The sequence below is a fragment of the Malurus melanocephalus genome, unplaced genomic scaffold (assembly GCF_030028575.1).
Source record: "Malurus melanocephalus ecotype Western Australia unplaced genomic scaffold, MMel_1.1 scaffold_255, whole genome shotgun sequence".
In the NCBI taxonomy this organism is placed as follows: Eukaryota; Metazoa; Chordata; class Aves; order Passeriformes; family Maluridae; genus Malurus; species Malurus melanocephalus.
Window position 1 is genome coordinate 500,415 of NW_026623487.1, and position 18,419 is coordinate 518,833.

The 18,419-nt window shown below is 39.9% G+C and overlaps 1 protein-coding gene across 1 annotated transcript; it reads left to right on the forward strand.

Annotated features, from left to right (window-relative positions):
- Positions 1 to 4,213: 4,213 nt before the first annotated feature.
- Positions 4,214 to 12,507, forward strand: SNX20 (sorting nexin 20). The gene is made up of 5 exons (XM_057375698.1): positions 4,214 to 4,435; positions 6,080 to 6,276; positions 6,563 to 6,734; positions 8,386 to 8,537; positions 11,048 to 12,507. Exons 3-5 carry the CDS (start codon positions 6,569 to 6,571, stop codon positions 11,714 to 11,716), a joined length of 987 nt encoding a protein of 328 aa, XP_057231681.1. The 5' UTR covers positions 4,214 to 4,435; positions 6,080 to 6,276; positions 6,563 to 6,568; the 3' UTR covers positions 11,717 to 12,507.
- Positions 12,508 to 18,419: the final 5,912 nt, after the last annotated feature.

Below are 18,419 nucleotides of genomic sequence, written 5' to 3' on the forward strand. Positions count from 1 at the left end.
GACAAGGGACAAGCCCAGGTCCAGCGCCGTGTCGTGAGCCGGAGTCTCTGGTGGCTGTCCCCGGCGCGCGCAGTAGGAGGGGGCGGGAGGGAGCGGCTCCTCGGGAGGTGCCAGGGACGGCTCGGTGCGGTCACGAACCTGCCCGGGGCCACAGCTACTGACGGAGGGAATAATTCACCCTCCGTGTGCGGTTTGAGCCGTGCTGGTGCATGAGGTGCTGTGTGTCCCTGCACAGCCCTGACCTTTCCGCCGCTGAGCTCGGGGTGGTTCCCCGGASAAGCAGCGGCCGCAGACTCCCCACAGACTTCACGAATGTCAGGCTTCGGTCTGGCTTCAATACCCACTTTTGAAATATTTTTTTTTCTCCCAAGAAGTTGAAGTAATGCTACTGAATATTTCATTTAATAAAAGCCGAATGTAGCTCTTCTTTAACCGACCTACTTTTGATTGTGCATGTCATTTGAATGCTGCCCTGTTTCATCCACTGAGCATCACTGTTGTTTATAGATAGTGAGCTCTGCTTAAATTATGAATGAGAAAATGAACTCTGGAATAGAAGGGAGTTGCTCAACAGGACAGCTGTGTTTCAAGACTCTATTCACACATTCAGCATTTCCAAAAAAACATTTATTTTAGAGGAGATTTAATTAATGTAGTATTCTAAACTGGTGCTTTAAATTTCATTTTTAAAGTATTTCTGAAGTTTTGCACTTTTAGAAATCGACTTCCTACAAAGAAGCACCTTTTAAGGATACAGGATTTGATTCTGTACCTCGGGGTTACAGTAATATTGTCATAYAAATAAACACTTTCTGGGTTTCATAGCTTCTGTAGCATTTCTTTAACGTATGTTTTATGTCATTTAGCAACACATGCAGTTGGATATTAGCTAAAGTACAGGCWGTTCCAGTTAATCCCGTTCCCTGTAGCTCTTCAGATACCAGAGACAGTAAAGAGATCCAGTGCAGTCCCAAATGAAGGCTGGAGTGCCCATTTCTRAGCTCTGAAGCAATGTGAGTCACTACCAAGGCTTTTGCTGGGAAGATGGGAAGGCAGGGCACGGGTTTTATTTGTGTGAGTGTGTGCAAGATGGAAAGGACACAGACACCAGCAGGAGTCTTTTGGAAACTCCTGGGGAAACAATRAGATACCATCTACTACGGAATGAATGCTCACACTAATGATTCYACTTAGTCCTTAAAAGCAAAATTGCATTTCAAAGTCGCCTTTAATTTTTAAACAATAAATAGCATTGAAATATACTAAGATTAACGCCTTACATTTCCTCATTTTGCCGAAGAGCACACAGCAACCCCAAGTCATGCTCTGCTGCTCCTCAAGGTGGCTATCTRTACACAGCTGCTGCAGCCTCTGCCTGTAGAGCTGCTCTGTGCTACTGCAAACTGCATTAACGTGTCTGCTATAAATCYTGTTATCCCAAATTCCATTATGTTTACATTTTGGGTATAAATAAATCACATGTGGAACATGACTCTTAAGTACTAGCCAAAGTACACCATCATTACATGTGAGAAGGGGACAGACACATTATGAGCATAAAATATCAAACTACTTGATAGGAATGACTACATGTAGTGTTTCTAATAACTCACAACCAAATRTTTAAAAATACCCTGTATTCCACGTAATTATGTACTTAACCCTCTATGAATTCAGCAGGAAAAATGACCAGCACGGCCCATTTACAAAGCCTGTCATTCTGCAGACAGAACAGTGCTTGTGACATTTAACCCGAGTTAATATCCCATTGACCCACTGCGCTTGCACACAGCTCCGTGTCACTGACAGACCACGGATGAAAGGCAGGCCAAGACTGCTGTTTACTCTAGAGCTCCTTCATACTCTTTTAGAAGTATAAAGGATTTGTAAAGTGATAACAGGACTTTGGCAGTGTAAAATGGGCCTGTTAYGTCTCTTTTATGTTGAAAACCCTGTCAGTAACACCAGCACAAGACATTTGCCATTAAACAGCGAATGATTTCTTTAAACCACACTCTTGTTAAAAGAGACATGTTTTGTAATAATGAARTAATGTAAACAAATTCCACTTTCAAATGACACAGCACTGTACAATTAAATATTATAGCATAGCATGGAACAGAATATTGTGCTGTGCCAGGAAAGGAGTATGGTATTCATTTATCACAGCATTAACCCAAAAGTGCAGAATATTCATCAAACAGATGATTTTTTTCTGCTGATTCAAACATGGAAATGGTTGGTATTTATCCAGCAGTGTTTAAAAAAATAGAGAGGATAGATTCTTGTAGAAGCATCAAAGACARTATGACTGCACTTTCTAAAAATTAGTTATGTGATAGAAAGGGACTTGGATAAATATGTCAGGTATTTCTGCCTYCCCTTGTTTGTTTGGAGTTTTTTRTCATTATCTACTGTTCTAATGAATGATTTAGTTAAATAAATTATGTTTAGCTAAATAGTTRGGGGCTTGAGATGGAAAAGCAGCACAGACTATGAGGTTGCTTGGAGCTACATAAAAATAAAGATATTTGTTATGCATTCTGCTAGCAAACAACATGATGACCTGCAGTGGGTTTTGCATGGGCTAATCAAGTAGACATTTAGAAAAGTAAAATGCTGCCAGACTAACAACACTACGTCCCAGTGAAGGGTGAGGCACTGTTTGGACCAAACCTGAGCTCTGGGGTGCAGGATGAGGAGCAGCAAAACCTGCTGTGGGTATCACAGCTCCTGGGCATGAGGAACACCCTCAGGAACCAGCTGTGACCATAAYAGCTGATTCGACTGAGGCAGGCAGGATTCTTGTGGAACGCCCTTGATTTGTAAATATAAGAACACATTTCATTTCTTATAATCMGTTCAATTGTACTAGAACTTACTTATTCTGAAATAATTGGAAGTAGAGGTCACACTTTATATRCTGAAAAATTTACGTTTTTCTTTTCTTTTAGCTTTGTTGAGAACAGGACAATAGCACTAAGCATCACAAAATAATATATTGCTTTTTGGCAACATGTAAATTAATTGATTCAGAATTCAAAGTTTAGATACATCTGTAAACTGTCAGGATGAGTGAAATACACTGAAATCCCCCTTGGTTTTTGCTCACAATTGTAACCAAACCCATAAATCYAGCTTTAAAGGACTGAGAGTAGAGCCAGAAACCTATGCTTTGTCTACACTTAAAAGAGTTGGCTGGTACAGCTACACCTTAGAGCTGAATTGGCAAGCACAGATTTCTTTTYGGGTGTAACTTAAATCGCTTTCCTCATGGAATATGCTAAAGTGGCCGAAGGACTGTGCCAATATAACGGCATCTACTCCAGGGCTTTTGCCAGGGTGGCTGTAGCTGCATGCAAGGGATTTTTCATCATTCTGACAGCTATTTTGGCAAAACTCCTACATTTAGACAGAGTCCAAGTTAAAGTTTGCATTGTTTTATGCTGCACATAAAGCAGAAGAGAAGCATTACCAGTTTACGGCCCTRGTTTTACATTATTTTAAATTGTTTGTTTGAAAGGAATGTGTGGGGCAGGATCCATGTGGTCCTTTGGATGTTTGCCTCCCACATTTGTGCTGCATTAAAATTGCTTGGTTTTTCAGTGACTGAACTTTGGCAAAGGGGAAACTCACATTACTAAAAAAAGATAGTGTCCATATTATTTAGCCCAGAAATAGCTATCCTGATGGTTTAAAGCAAATTTCCAAACTGAAGCGGACTGCAAAAGGAAGCATCTGGGCCAAAGGACACGTGGATTATACATCATTCATCTTTTTTCCTCAGTTCAACAATGAATTTAAGCACGTATAGGATTAATTTTAGGCACACTCATAAGCCCATCTCAACTTTAGTAATCATGCCAGAAGTGATAATGCTCCTATTTGAATTTTAATTGAGCAGACATTTGAAACTAATCATATGTTCTGCACTGTGCAGAATCGAGATTTGTGTCAGAAGCTCAAGTTTACACAGAGCAAGGCTGTTTGTCGTGATAYCATCTGCATTTCCTTTCCTGAGCTGGATGTTAAGCCGGTATTTTAAATGCCCCAAAGGGCATTATTTTCCCACATAAGTACATTTTACATATTTGTCTCTTTYCCCCCCTAATCTCCCTTTTGCTCAGGGTGTTTTTTTGGCCTCAGGAAGCATGCAGCGCAGTTTGCAGGTTGTTTTGGGCTGTGTTGTGTTGGCTGTCCCTCTGTGCCCGAGGCGCGGGTCCGGAGCGGGCCCGGGGCTGGGGGAGGCACCGGCACAGTTCATGCGCAATGGCACGGGGAACGCTGATTTCATCGAGCCTTCTTCCTTCCTTTTTGTAAGACAATGTGCCTGCTACAAGGAGGCACAGACATCTTTTGTCTGCGTTTCGGAAAGGCGAGGCCGGAGCTCTCCGGTGCCACCCTGAAAGGACTGGAAGGACTGCGCGATTCCCAGGTGAGAGCTCCGGGCGCTCCGGGGTCTGGCGCTCCTTAAAACAGTGCAGGACTGGAGCAGCACTTACCCTGGAGCGGAAAAGCATGAGTGTCTGCTCACCATAAACTTGTGACATCTGTTGCAGGGGCTTTCTCTTTTTTCTCTCTTTTTTTCTCTCTTTTCTCTCTCTTTTTTCTATCTTTTCTCTCTCTCTTTTTCTCTCTTTTTTCTCTCTTCTTTAACTTTTTTTTTTTTAAGATGGAAAAATAAGTAGTAGCCTAATTAGAAGAGCTTGTGATTATTTTTAGCTGTGAAAATGAAACTGTTTACATGAAGTGCAGTTAGTATTCAAGGTACATATATTCAAGGCAGAAGATTTGTGTATCATAACATCTGCTTCTTCATTCTGTTTACAAGTGTGTTATGTATTTCTGGTAAACTATGTTTTAAAGTAGTATTTATATATGTATATATATGTATAGACACATATTAATGTACATAAATATATTATGTGTATGAAACTATGCACATATAAAGATTTTTCTCAATGTAAATACAGTTTTAAAATAAAGTTACCCAACTTACAACCAAGAAAAAAGTCACCTAAATTTGTTTGGCCATTTTCAGATTCCTAATTTAATCTACTATGTATGCTCTTGAGATAAACTGTTGTGATTTTCAAAAGACTAAGGATACTCAGTGGCTCAGTAAGTGGCTACTTTTCAAAAAGCAGATCAGAAGGAGGACTGAAGAACTGAAAGAACTTTCACTCCATGTCTGAAGTCCAAAAATAAGTGTTTCCCTGATGCTTTCATTAAGGAGGATGACCAGCATCTGTGTTCTTGCTTATGCAAGCCAGGCAAAGGAAAGGTTTCTGTTAGAGGAAAGTGGTTTGCACTTTCATTATTTCCAGTGGGGAAAGTAATTTATTTTCTTTTTTTTTTTTTTATAGCCTTGCAGCTTGCCAGAAATCAGTAAGTTTGCTGAAGGGATTTCCTCACCTCTGTATCCAGCATTGCATAACTGTGTGTGAGACAAGTGGAGGCAAAGTGATATGTAGCAACAACTCTGTCCTAAGCCCTCCCATTACTTAGCAACCACTRCTTGGACATTATTTTAGCAGAGTTTTTTGTAAAAAACTTTGTTCTGTTTGATTTTCATTCATTGACTGAGCTGTGAGCAACACTTTGCTCATGCTAAGTGAACACAGCACCTTGGAAAAGGTTTCAGGATGYTCTTAGAACTTTTTCAACTGCTCACATAACACAGTGGTGCAACAGGTAGGGTCTGTTTGTTTCATTTAAAAAACAAACAAACAAAACAGAACAAAACAAAAGCATCCTTAAATGTGGAGACATTTAGGCAGCAGAATGGCCAACCTGATCTATAGAGTAGGAGATTTTATCAGTACATGGTACATAGTTGTCCTAGCAGAACAGGTGTACAGTTCTAATATAGCACAGAATGCAGGGTAAAAGAACAAGTAAAAGTAGAATGCTTTTGTACAATAATTAGAAAATTCAGATCTCCTTCCACCAAGCCACTGTCAAATTCAATTGTTTTGTTTTCATGGTACAGAGACAAGTCTYTGGAGGGAACCTAAAACTGTGAAAKATGAATAAAACTTTATACTATTTTTTTATATCACCCTATTTTGCCCTACAGGTTGTGATTAAGAACAGACAACAAGTTTTTGAGTCTTGAGAACAGTAAATTCTAGCAGTGTAAGAGAACCAGGCTGCTGGTTGTACTAATTATCTCCRAGGTTTTAGTTCATCTGAACTCATACTTGCAAGCTTGAGGGCAAAATACAAGGAGGAAGAAATCTGCCCACACTGAAGTTCATGACAGAATTCTCTTAGGTAAGAGYTGAGTTCCCCATCTAATCTTATTCAACGTAACTTCTTCTGGTTTTCTTGTTTGATTTTAAACTGCCAGAAAAACATCCAAACACTTTCAGTGGTAACAGTAATAGGGATGGTTCTGCACTATGTAGATATTTATATTTATTACTTTAGTATTTATGAAGTTGTGATGATATAAGCTCGCAGAGAACAATGAGTAAGTAATAAAAAAAATTACCAAACTGGAATCCCTAAAGACATGGTAGTAACAAATGTCATGGGGTTTGTAATCTTTCAATGATAGCAAGCAATGGACCAAGGTTCACCCTGCACAGCAGAACGGGAACTGTTGGAAGCTGTGAGCAGAATTACTACAACTTCTACCACAAGTCCATCTGATGAAGAAGAAAATCAACCCAAAGCTGAAATTTCACGTCAAGTGMGAAAAGAAAACCCAGAAAAAGATGAGATGCAAGGTTAATGCTATCCTTTAATTTTATTTTTCATCTAGTTGTTTTTGCCATTAATCTTTTGTATGGAAATTTTTGCTTATTTATCGCTGCAGTAGTTCAAGGTTGTACTGCCATACTCTGCTGAAAATAAGCCTTGATTACAGGTGTAGTAATAAAATGTGGCAATGGTGAAACCAGTGCTTACCCTCTGTGCATATACACACAGAGTTTTCCTTTCAAATGCTTCATGCCTAAAATGWATTTATTACAGCTTTAATTCACACACCAGAATGAATGCAGTGATCATCAGAGGGCCTGTCTAGGGAGCACACTTTCTGTGCATCTCAAAATCTGAACTTCTCAGCAGTATCAGCAAGGACACCAAACTGAAGCTAATCTCAAGCAGGAAGCTCTCACATGCCTTTAAAGAGGAGCACTGAACCTTTACTATGCCTAAGATTGCTCTCATCTGTTATTAAATAAAATGTTGTGTATAATCCAAAATATATATAATCTCATCAAGATTTTAAGCCTGGAAGGATGTCATAAAAACCACTTCTCCTAGGAAATAGATGCTTTGTAGGGATTGAGCCAAACCCCCAAGGCCTTGATAATTGAAACTGTATGGTCAAATGATTGAGACCATGTAAAAGGGGGGGCCACTGAAGGAGTACAGTGGTGCCTTTACAAGTCTGTTTCTGCATCAAACTGTTCTCTTGCCCTTCATTTGTGCTCATTCACCTCCCTTGGCAGAACGTTAGATACACTGCAGACTGACTTTAGCTGCCTGCCTTGACATTGATTAGAAACTGGGATTGGTGTGCMGCTGAAATACAAACATTCCATTCCTTTTATCCACTTTGCTAGCCTAGATGCCACCTGATGAAATCTATGGTCAGTAAGTTTCAAAGACAGAGAAATTGCCTTTTTGAAATGCTGCATCAAATTCTCCTGTAAGCAAACTGTTCAACCAGCTATCCCATGTTTTTATATATACATAAATATGTGTGTGATGGTGGGAAGAGAGAGGGGAAAGATGGGAGGTATATAAAATATTTGTAGCTGAACTGTGCCATCAGCTCAGCTACAAATAAAAGAGAGGATGTGAGAATTCCTCCTTTGATTGAGCTGGCTACCCAACTCTGAGGTTAGGATATTCATGTTTTGTCAGCTTTCTCCTATTATTCAAATACTCCTACTATTCAAATCCACAAACCCTGGATTTGAATAGGGTCAGTTTTTTAATATATGTCTGAATTTGCAGCTGCATTGTATTATCTCCTCTTCTCATTTAGCAGCAGAGCCTGGAGAAACATCTGACTCAAAAGACTCAGTCAGTGTTTCTTAAGGCTATTTCTGGGATGGTGAAGCAAATCTCCTGCTCAGATTGTGCTCTAGGTTACAGCCTTGGCATACAATATTTCTTGGCAGTATTTTTTCTACCATTTTGTATTCTGCAGATGATATATGGTCTTTCAAAATTTCAGACCCTAATAGTTTTCCTCAAAGCATCTGCTCCTGTCTTTATTAGCAGTGAAATCACTTATTTTATCAGTCTTTAGGTCTTGCTGTTACAGCAACAGAAAATCTAGGTTGTTCTTTCACAAAAAAGAATAAGAATTTTCTTCCCAAATTCACAGAATATAATCTGAAATACTAAATATATTGGTTTTAGATTCCAGTGCAACCCTAAGTCCCAACTCTTCAATGACCACTAAGGAACTTCAGGAATACTGGAAGAATGAAAAACGCCAGTGCAAACAAGTCAAACTCCTTTTTGAAATCCCKTCAGCCAGAATTGTAGAGCACCGCTTATCTAAATACGTGGTAAGCTAAGAAATGAATATGTAAGAAGGTCATTAATTTCTATCCACTCTGCAGGGGTCTGCAGTGCACACAGCAGGTCTCACTACATGAAAGCCTTACCGAGGGCCAAGCTTTGCAAGCCACGATCACRCTGAGTAGAGCCTCTTCTCACTGATTGTGTGGGCATAGCTGGGGGAATCTGCCTCTAAAAAACACTCTGACAGACAGTTCACAAAATCTGCTGCAGTGGAAAGTTGATATCAAATAAATGAGTATCCCGAGTATCCTTAAAACCCAGAGTTTTGTCAACATTAAGGAAATTCACACAAATATAAAAATATCTGTRTATTTACGCTTCCACTGAGCTAGCCGGCTGCAGCAGCTGTGGTGCATTTGTAAAACTTCCACATCAGAGGTTTCTCTTAGCACAAGTGCAAAATTCTTTGATGTTGACAAAGTCTAAGACATCCTCCAGCTAGATCACTTGGGATTGTTCYCCTTCCCTACTTGGAGCTCCCTTAGGTGGCATGTTTCTGTCATATTTTTAAGATGAAACATGAGCATGAGGAGTGGGAATAACCAAGTAGGTTGGATTTTTGTATCTTTACTCATAGTACTCAGCCACAGTTTTTGTTTCTGATTCTGCTCCTGGCCTTCAGAAGGACTGATTGAGAGCAAGTCCCTTTTGGTACTCCAGTGAAATTCAGAGGGGGATTATTTCCTTGTTTGCTACAGTCTGTGAGATCTGTAGGTGAAAAATGCCAAGAATCAGCATTGCTGATACTGGGTGATCCAGTTTGGTAGAATTTGAAGCAGGTAAATGTTTTGAAGAGTGTCCTATGACCTCATTGCATGCTGTACACACCTATTTAGTTGCTGCTTTTCTTACATACACTCTGGAGTATCCAGCTTGCTGAAGAGTTAGGAATTGATTTTGTGTAACTGTATGAAAATGAGGGTATCATCCAGCATATGTGCAATTAAACTCAGCCATAAGTTACATGCCTAAGCAAAAAGATTTACATTACAACAGAMTTGAGCCAATTTAAATGACAATCTAATTAAATGCTATTTCTTACCTTTTTCATGCACACTCTGCACATAAAAAAACCAAGTACTTGTAAATTATTCACTTAGCTGCCCCTGATAAAATGATAGCTTAGAAAAATTGCTCTTATGATTGTTTTAGAATGCATCAGGCACATATACACTTTTCAGCAGGGAGCAGGACAAAGTATAGGAAAATGTCACAGTGCTTACAAATGAAAAGAGATCAGAGAAGTCAGCTCAAATTTAGAAAGCTTTCAAGAAGTGCCTGTAAAGATCATTTATGAAGATTAAAAGAGAGAATTTCTCTTTAAGGTAAAACAAGGAAGGGAATCAGACAGGCATAATGCAAGTGCTGCTTTGCAGCCTTCAACAGCAGCGAAGAAGATAATTGGCATGAGTAAACCACTCCAGCTGCTGTGTAATCAACAGGAAAGGGTGAAGCTGAATGTGAACATGGTCATCATCCAAGAGGTCAGCAGTCCCTGTCCTTAGCTGGTGTCTGGCATTAAACTGGCCTCCATGGTGTGCACACGTTGGGGATTTCGCCCTTCCTCAACACAACTGTGCTTGGATCAGAACCCAAAGAGATTATTTTTACAACATACAGCACAGAATTTTGATTTTCAGCTCTTTGCCTARTATCACATTTCTTGTAGTCCTTTTGAGGCTGGTGAAGAGCTGAGGAAGACATGCTCTTGAGTACTGTTAGTGCTGGCAGCACAGATGTTAGCTGCTACTGCAGGGTTTGGGATAGCAAACAGATTGCTATAGAAATGTCACTTTTTGTATTATTTAAATGCATAGTAAGTTTGAATACAGGACAATGATTTAGAGGGGGAAAAGGATTTGGATTTGCTCCATCTTATTTTGGCACAGACCAAATGTCTTGCCAAATACTCCCTCTTCTTTCACAGCAGTACTAACACCCCCAAATCCCTAGGAATGTCTTATACAAAGAACACTTCTGAATATTATGACCAATGTAAAATAGATTACAYTCAATATTAAGTCTGGGAAATCCATTCAGTTCACTGCAGATGATTGATTGCAGCAGCCATGGCTGTTATAAACAAAGTCCAGCCACAGAAATGCTTTGTAAGTGTTTTTGTGTGCTTCAGTCTGCTGCTGGTTTGCTCTCCCAGCCCCTTGCAGGATGGGATCTGTTAGTGCACCGTTTACATACARCTTATTTATGTGCTAAGCCTGAGTCTGGTGACAAAAGTACAGACCAGCAGGAGGTGGGAATGTTTAATTTGATGGCTGCAGGTCTTTCAGGTCTACACTGATCACAGACAGTAACTGAGTTAGCAGCACTGCCGTAGGAGTACACGAGATTACACACAGAAAATTGGTGCAGGAGCGTTTCGGCCGGAGGATTGTACAAACACAATTTTTCAAAGCAGTACCAGACAAAATCTGAATGTACTGGGGCTAGAATGATCTTTCTCATGCTTATTTTTTTTCTCTTTGATTGTGTTTAGATGTATAAAATCATCATTTTGCAGACAGGGAGTTTTGACAGCAACAAGTCTATAATTGAACGGCGTTATTCAGATTTTGAGAAACTGCACAGAAATCTGCTGGAGGAATTTAGTGAAGAAATGGAAGATGTAAGCTTTCCCAAAAAAACCCTAACAGGCAACTTCACAGAAGAAACAATCAATGAAAGAAAATTAGCCTTCAAGGACTACCTGAGACTTCTATATTCCATGAAATACATCAGAAGATCAAAAAAATTTATCGACTTTTTAACGAGGCCRGAGCTTCAGGAAGCATATGGTTGCCTGCGGGGTGGCCAGTACACCAAAGCTTTGGAAATCCTGTTAGAAGTCATTGGGCTGCAGGAAAGGCTGACGAGAGGCAACCCTGTCTCGATTGTCCCCACTCTCTGTGCCATTGTGGTGTGCCACAAGGACCTGGAAAAGCCAGACAGTGCCTTTGAGTATGGAGAAAAGGCTCTGTCACGCCTCCGTGTGCACACCAGCCACAGGTATTACATCCCGCTGTTAGAAACTATGATCACCCTGGCATATGAGCTCGGCAAGGATTTTCTGTCTTTGCAAGAAAAAYTGGAAGAATGGAAGACAAAGAAAGACCCCATACGGGTTTTTACCTTGAAGGAACTTGCAGTTCGGGAGTATGTTCAATGAACACAAAAACATTTAATGAAAGCAAACTCCTGAAAGACTGAGAACTGGAAATTACCTGTTTGGCTTTTATAACATTGTATTACTAGAAAAAAAGAATTAAATATCCTTTATGTTCAAACGGGGCATTAACATCTATGTTGGAATATATTTCATCTACTTTACAGGTAGAAGGAGTACCTGAGGAGCACCTTAAGGATTTTTGAAGGAAATTTGCAAGAAAATAATCATTAATGGCTTGCTTGTTTTGAATATAGCTTATTTTGTGTGAAAAGTCAGAGGAAGAAAATGTAATTAATAAAGCACTTGGGAATCTGTAGGATCAGAGGCAGTACTTGCTCATGTGGAAACTACTTCCTTTCAAGAAGAAAATATCTTCTCAGTAGATGCAGTCTAAAGGGTGCATCTTCAGACACTGAATGCAGTTTTTTACTCCTCCAGCTGGGCCCTGGTCAAATGGCACTTTGCCATTTCTGAGAAGGATGGGATTGATCCTGTTCCCGCTGAATTCAGCTGCTGTGGGCAGGAGGACCTGGGGGAAGATTTAAATCAACTTTGGTAGGAGCAAAAAATACAAGTGATGATCATTCTATCAGAGATGAGGGAATACACTTCATTTCCCTTTTGTAACTGACACAGTGTTATGACTTTCTGCATTGAAGGCACATTCTCCTTTGTCTGGCTCTTCATTTTCCCTCAACTCTACAGTCTCTCCCATACACTTACTTTAACAATCTGGTAAATTAATTCTCATAAATATTGTAATTACCATGTCATTATCTAGCACGGATCATTATTCTCTGCCAAACATAGTCCACTGGGTACTTTCTGGCCTGTGCTCCCATTACAGGTGCTACCTGCACCACAATGACACTGTCTATAAATTAGGAATAACTGTATTAATTTACCTCACARAAACATGAAAGATCCAGCTAATTGRAAGTGCACTGAAGCTGAAAAACTTTGTTGTGCATTGTTACAGGAAGGATGTCTTGAAAGAAAATACAGAATAATAGGACTGTCTAGGGTAGAAAGTTAATATTTTAAGTAGCTATTAACAGCCAGGMATTAAACACAAAATACATGGATTATTTGTTATTTGACAATTACTATTTTTTCTAGTTATACCAGAAGTAATAGAATTAAGAGTAATTAATTATGAGATTTAAGGACTAATCTTCCCACAACATAGCATATTGCAGGACAGTTAAAACGGATCAAAGGTAACACCTTCTTAGAGGATGTGTGAATCAGTAACAAAGCCGTGAGGAAAAAAGCCTGTCTGGGGTCTGCATCACACTCAGGCACTTTCACATTCAGGCACAAAAGAAGCATGCCCTTCACACTGCTCYAACTCCACAAGAGATTTGAGGAAAACCCAAAAGAACAGGAAAGAATTATTTTCTCCCTTTTGCTGCCTCCCATCCTTGTGTACAGCACCCCAGGCACAGCTCTCTTGGATTGTCCTCGGTTCCTGTGGGATGGCACTGAGGATCTTCTGCATCCACACAGCCTCACCTGCAGCTGGCCACGAGATCAGAGGGTCTGTAAGTTCTTCGTGTCTAGCAATGACAGCTACCAGGAAAGCAAGATCTTACTTAGCTTCATTTGTGCTACTGTCACAACTTCCCATCTTGGAAGGACTAGCTGATCTAAAGCTCACCAATTTCTGCTGGCGTGTTTTGAGGTACAATTTGGCTGAGGGAGAATTTTATATAGTTCAAAATTCACTAAAATAAACAGTGCAAAAAGCACTGAGACTGTTTTCCCAAAAAAGTCGAATTTTGCCAGCAAAATGATCCTGGAATRGGTCACTTTGAGACTTCCAGTCAAGCCACCTCAAAGGGTCAATCATAGTGTTTCATAGAAGGAGCTTGTAATTTCATTACTATTAGAATACAACACAAAATCTCCCCAACAATTCAACCTCCCCCAAGCAAATCACATACGTATTTCCTTCCTACAAATATAGAGCCTGTGACTTTTGGATTTCTTAATCTCCTGTGAAAATCCTTGGAGAGAARAAGCTGAGATGGTTATGGCAACAAATGGGGATCCACAGAGGCTGGATTTCACCTGGAGCTCTGCCACAGACTTGGCCTGAACTCAGCACAAGTACCTTAATCTCTGTGCCCCTATYTCCTCACACAGTTCTTCCCCATCAAATTTCCTCATTAAGGTTTTCAGTACTCACAGAACAGGACAGCTGTGAATCTTGACCAAATAAGCTAACTCCAGCATTTAAYTTGGACATGTGCATTGGGATTGCAGCAATTTTGATTTATACAATCCTATTTCATTTCTCAAGGATATCTTGAGGCAGAAGAGAATTTGGAGGTAACTGAGTTGCCAAACCTGTGTGCTTATTGTGGACTGCAGTTTCTTTACCAGTGCAGTTTTATTTTAGAATCAGGTGTTACTTTCCTTTTATAAACTAGAGAAGTTACAAAATTATCTCTATTTGATAGAAGCTACAGTGAAACCACGCTGGCTGATCAGCCCCACAGGCARCCAGCCAGTTCCAATTTCTCAGCTGTAAACTCTCAGACAGTGGTTGGAACTGCCAGAATAATTCTGCTTCCTTTTACATGCATTTCAAGAGTCAACTTCTGCATATTCTTTATTACTTAACTTCCACAGCAGAGTGAGTATTCAGAAGTTAAATGTTACTAAACTAAGAATGGCATTCCTGCTCCCCTGCTGACCCAACTGTCTTCCATGGTGAGCCTGCAAGGACCAGGTTCCCTCTGCCTGTACATGACTTTATCTTCCCCAGTCAGAAATGTGTATCCAGGCAGGACAGATTTCCTGCAGGCAGGCAGACAATCTTGCATCTTTCCCYATTGCCTTTGCAGCAGTAGAGCAGCGTTGCTATGTTGCCCTGCCTTTCCATAAGACGTGTAACAATGGAACGGGTGCTTACACCTGCCACCTCATCTCAGTTTTCTTCTGAATATGCTTTGGGAATGGCTCAAAAGAGAAATAGCCACTATTTCCACCCACATCCACCTGTCTTGCTTATCTKTTGTTCTCCATTAACTCCTTTTGAGGAGCCACCAAGAAACAACTGCAGAAATCTTGGTTAAATCTCTCCTGGTTCACRTGCTGTTCCCAGAGTACACATCCCACCCCTCCAGGTGCCAGGCCAGCAAAAGGGAACAGGAATGTATCAGAGAAACTGTTTTGGAAGAAGGCACTGCCACATATGGCAGAGCATAACAAATTCACTGAGCAGGTGGATCCTGCTTCCTGACAGCCATTTTACTTTCACTCTTCACTGCTGTACAGTATTTGAGTGATAAAAGCCTATTTTATAAATAAATCCATTTCATCCTTTTCATGTCTCCAAAAATGGTGTGTCCTTTTTACAAAATATTTCTCCAGTTTAATGAAATGAATGGAAATGAGCAGTTGCTGGCATTTGTCCTGTTTGCATTATGGAGTCAGKCTCCTGCTGAAGGTCTAGAGACCCAGCTGTGCCCTTGGCAGTATCACAAACACACYGAGTGACTTTGATCAAGTCTAATCAAATCTCAGATTTTTTTTTTTAATATCAATATTGCTTTGTCCTCTTCTATAAAGCTATATTTTACTTAAATTTTAGCAGTACATTCCAAGGTATCATTTCCCCCATTTTACAGCTGGGGGAATTGTGGTACAAATAAGAGAAATTATTTTTCCCAAAGTCTAATACAGTGGTCTGCAGACCACACTGACTGCCTGCAGAAATGCTGAAGCACAGCTGGCATCCCAGCTTTGCAGAGACACGTCACAGTTGTGTGTTCTTAAGCACATCTTGTGTGAACAACCACAACACAGCTTCRCTTGTGCCTGGTGTCACACACCTGAGAAAACTGCCTGAGAACGGGAAGAGAAAACATCCCAGCAAGTCGGACTAATTACTATGTTTGAAGARCTAATAAGTGGTTGAATAGCACAAATATTTTAACCGCTGCTTTACAAAAATAAAAAAGCAGAAGTCTTGCCTGAGAGATTTTAAGAATATATAAAAACCTACAGACTTCAGTATCATTTTCCAGAAGAAGGAACAAAAAATATTTTCAAATACATTTTTCCCAGTTTTCAGAATTTCTTAGAACCTTGGAATTTCTTTCCAGTGCTCTTGCAGCCTAAACAAGAAGAATCACACAACCAYTAGAGCACCATATACATTAGCAATCTGTTTTTATCCRCATTTCTCAAMAACAGCACACAATAAATCAGAGCTTTGCAGTGTAATCTTACTTTTCCAATTGCTATTTACATCTCTGAAGTATGTCTACAACAGATAACAATCCAAGTATAAATTCACATTTAACTTTTTCCCAGAAAAAAAAAGGTAAAAAAAAAAAGCTGTCCAACCAACATCTGCCTAGCATGTCTRACAAACCACAGGCTGCATATGAGAGAGAGGAAAATTTAAATAAAATCTGGGCAGATCATCTCCAAGAGTCCATGGAGAGTTGCATTACGATCTATTGAGCTTTGCCCCATTTCCATATCAATTATTATATCATTTGGGGCATTAAGTAGATAATACTGTTTACACAACTTTCTGAAATAACTAAAGAAGCCCATGAGGATGCCTAGTTACTTATGAAACATATGCAGACAAGATGCTCTCTGTGCAAYGCAGCATCTTGTTTACAGGGAATCCTGTGATCTTTATCACATACTTGTTATTAACTCCTGTTATCTGCTGCATCACTGGAGGATAATATTCGCTTTCCTGAATCTTAATAAGGCTAAATACATTTATTGGATTCAACAGATTTGTACAATCAGCATGGGAGTCGAGTTCAGGACACAAGATGAAATCTAGGTTTCATGGCTCAGACAGCAGCTGAGCAAATCAAATCAAGAATGTTTATTTTTTTAGTAGATCAAAGGCAGGAGCAAGATGTGTTGAAAAACTAAACACAGTTGTAATGGTGTAAAATACTGAGCGTTAATTCCCATCTGGGTGAGGTGAGAACCCCAAAGAACCAACCTATTTACATTAACAACACATTACAACATATGTTCATCACACTTTGTGAATATATCCATGCTCTATAGATACACAAGACACAAATTTTCATGTCAGACCCATAAAAGCTGAGAGTAGCTGCACTGAAATAAATGAAGTTATAATGTAGTTGAGAGCAATGAGTTCCGCTGTCTGTACTAACTTGTGCACAATCTTTAGTCAGTGGATCTGTGTATGACTGATGAGTGGAAACGGCAAACAAATTTGAATATTTTGATGCTTAATAAATGTTTGCCAAATGTTTAAGAAATTTGGATCAAAGCTACTTTTACAAGCACCACATGGCTATATATATATATATACACAGAGAGACTGTCATAATTTTAAAGATACAAACTTCTTTTATTAGAAACAGAAATATATATGTAAGTCTGTGATTATTCAGAATGATGCAGAAATAGAGAGGAACTTTCACATACTAATCTCTCTAAACGAGTGTAATTTAAATATTTTTCGTTCCAGACGGTCGAGACTAACTGTGACAACTGATAGGAAATCCTAAAGAATTTTACTGAAAATATGGGATTGAAATCCCACTTTTGTTTCTTTTTAGCAGTGATTCTGAAGGCTTTGCGTACCCTGGCAGGTGCCACTAGATGGAGCCGCAGCATTTTCAGGAGCTCGGGACCCCGCCAACTCAAGGGAATGGAACAGAAAACTTTTTTTAATAACTTGATTTTTTTTTTTTTTTACGTCTACTCTAAAGTCTAACATTTAAATTTTAATATGATTAAACTAAATATATATCCCTCCACTCCATTGTGGGCTCAGACTGCAGCACCTTGCTTTCCAGCTGTCCTTCAGGACAATTTAGCACAGCCCTTTATCAGGCAGCTCTAGGAGGCGGCTGCAAAGCTGAAAGGGAAAATGTTCTTGCAGGCTTTTAGACCTGGTGAGTTCAAAGCCAGAGTCACTGCAGCGCCTCAGTTCCTGCAGTACCTTTTCCTCCTGATCAAAAGGAACCAAGTAAAACTCACAACTCTTAAAAGAACTATCAAATAATGGGGGGAGGGAAGTGAAAATAAATGGGCCCATAATGCCTTCTGAATGGTGCTGGGGCAAGTTCAATGACTCCATTTTAAAAAGCTGCACTCCCAYGTATGAAAATGAGAACTGATTCTGYTTTTAGTCCASCTACTATAAAACATATCTGTTAATTTATTTATGCATAAATGTACTGCAAACAATATCCATAGGCATGTTTTGATTTTGAGCTTTATCCTCTGGTTGATAACATTGAAGGGGAAGATGTGATGGCTAAACCTGGACCACAGTTCCCAGCCATCTCCTTTATTTGTGCTTTCAGCAGCAAAACTCAGAAATGTTTTTGGAAGCAGCCCCTGAGGAACTCAGCAGATCCACCATGGGCCTTGAGTGTGATTTTTATCAAGTTGCTGGGATGGCCTGGATTTGGAGCCTGGCTTCTCCCCCCACTGAGTGCCAGCTGCAGACCAGAGTTTGAAAGCAGCCTCCCCCTGCATCAAGATTTTTTTTTCCCCAAAAAGTTTCTGCAGAATCTGCTAGCTTTTAGAAACAGCATGAGGGAGCTGGGCAGTCCAGCGGCAGTAAAGAGCGGGAAGACTTTGCCAAAGTCTTTGAAAGAACAGTCTCAGGAGGTGAAACCTTTGAAGAGGTGTCTCACTCCTTCCTACTCAGTTCCTTCCAGAAATCATGGAA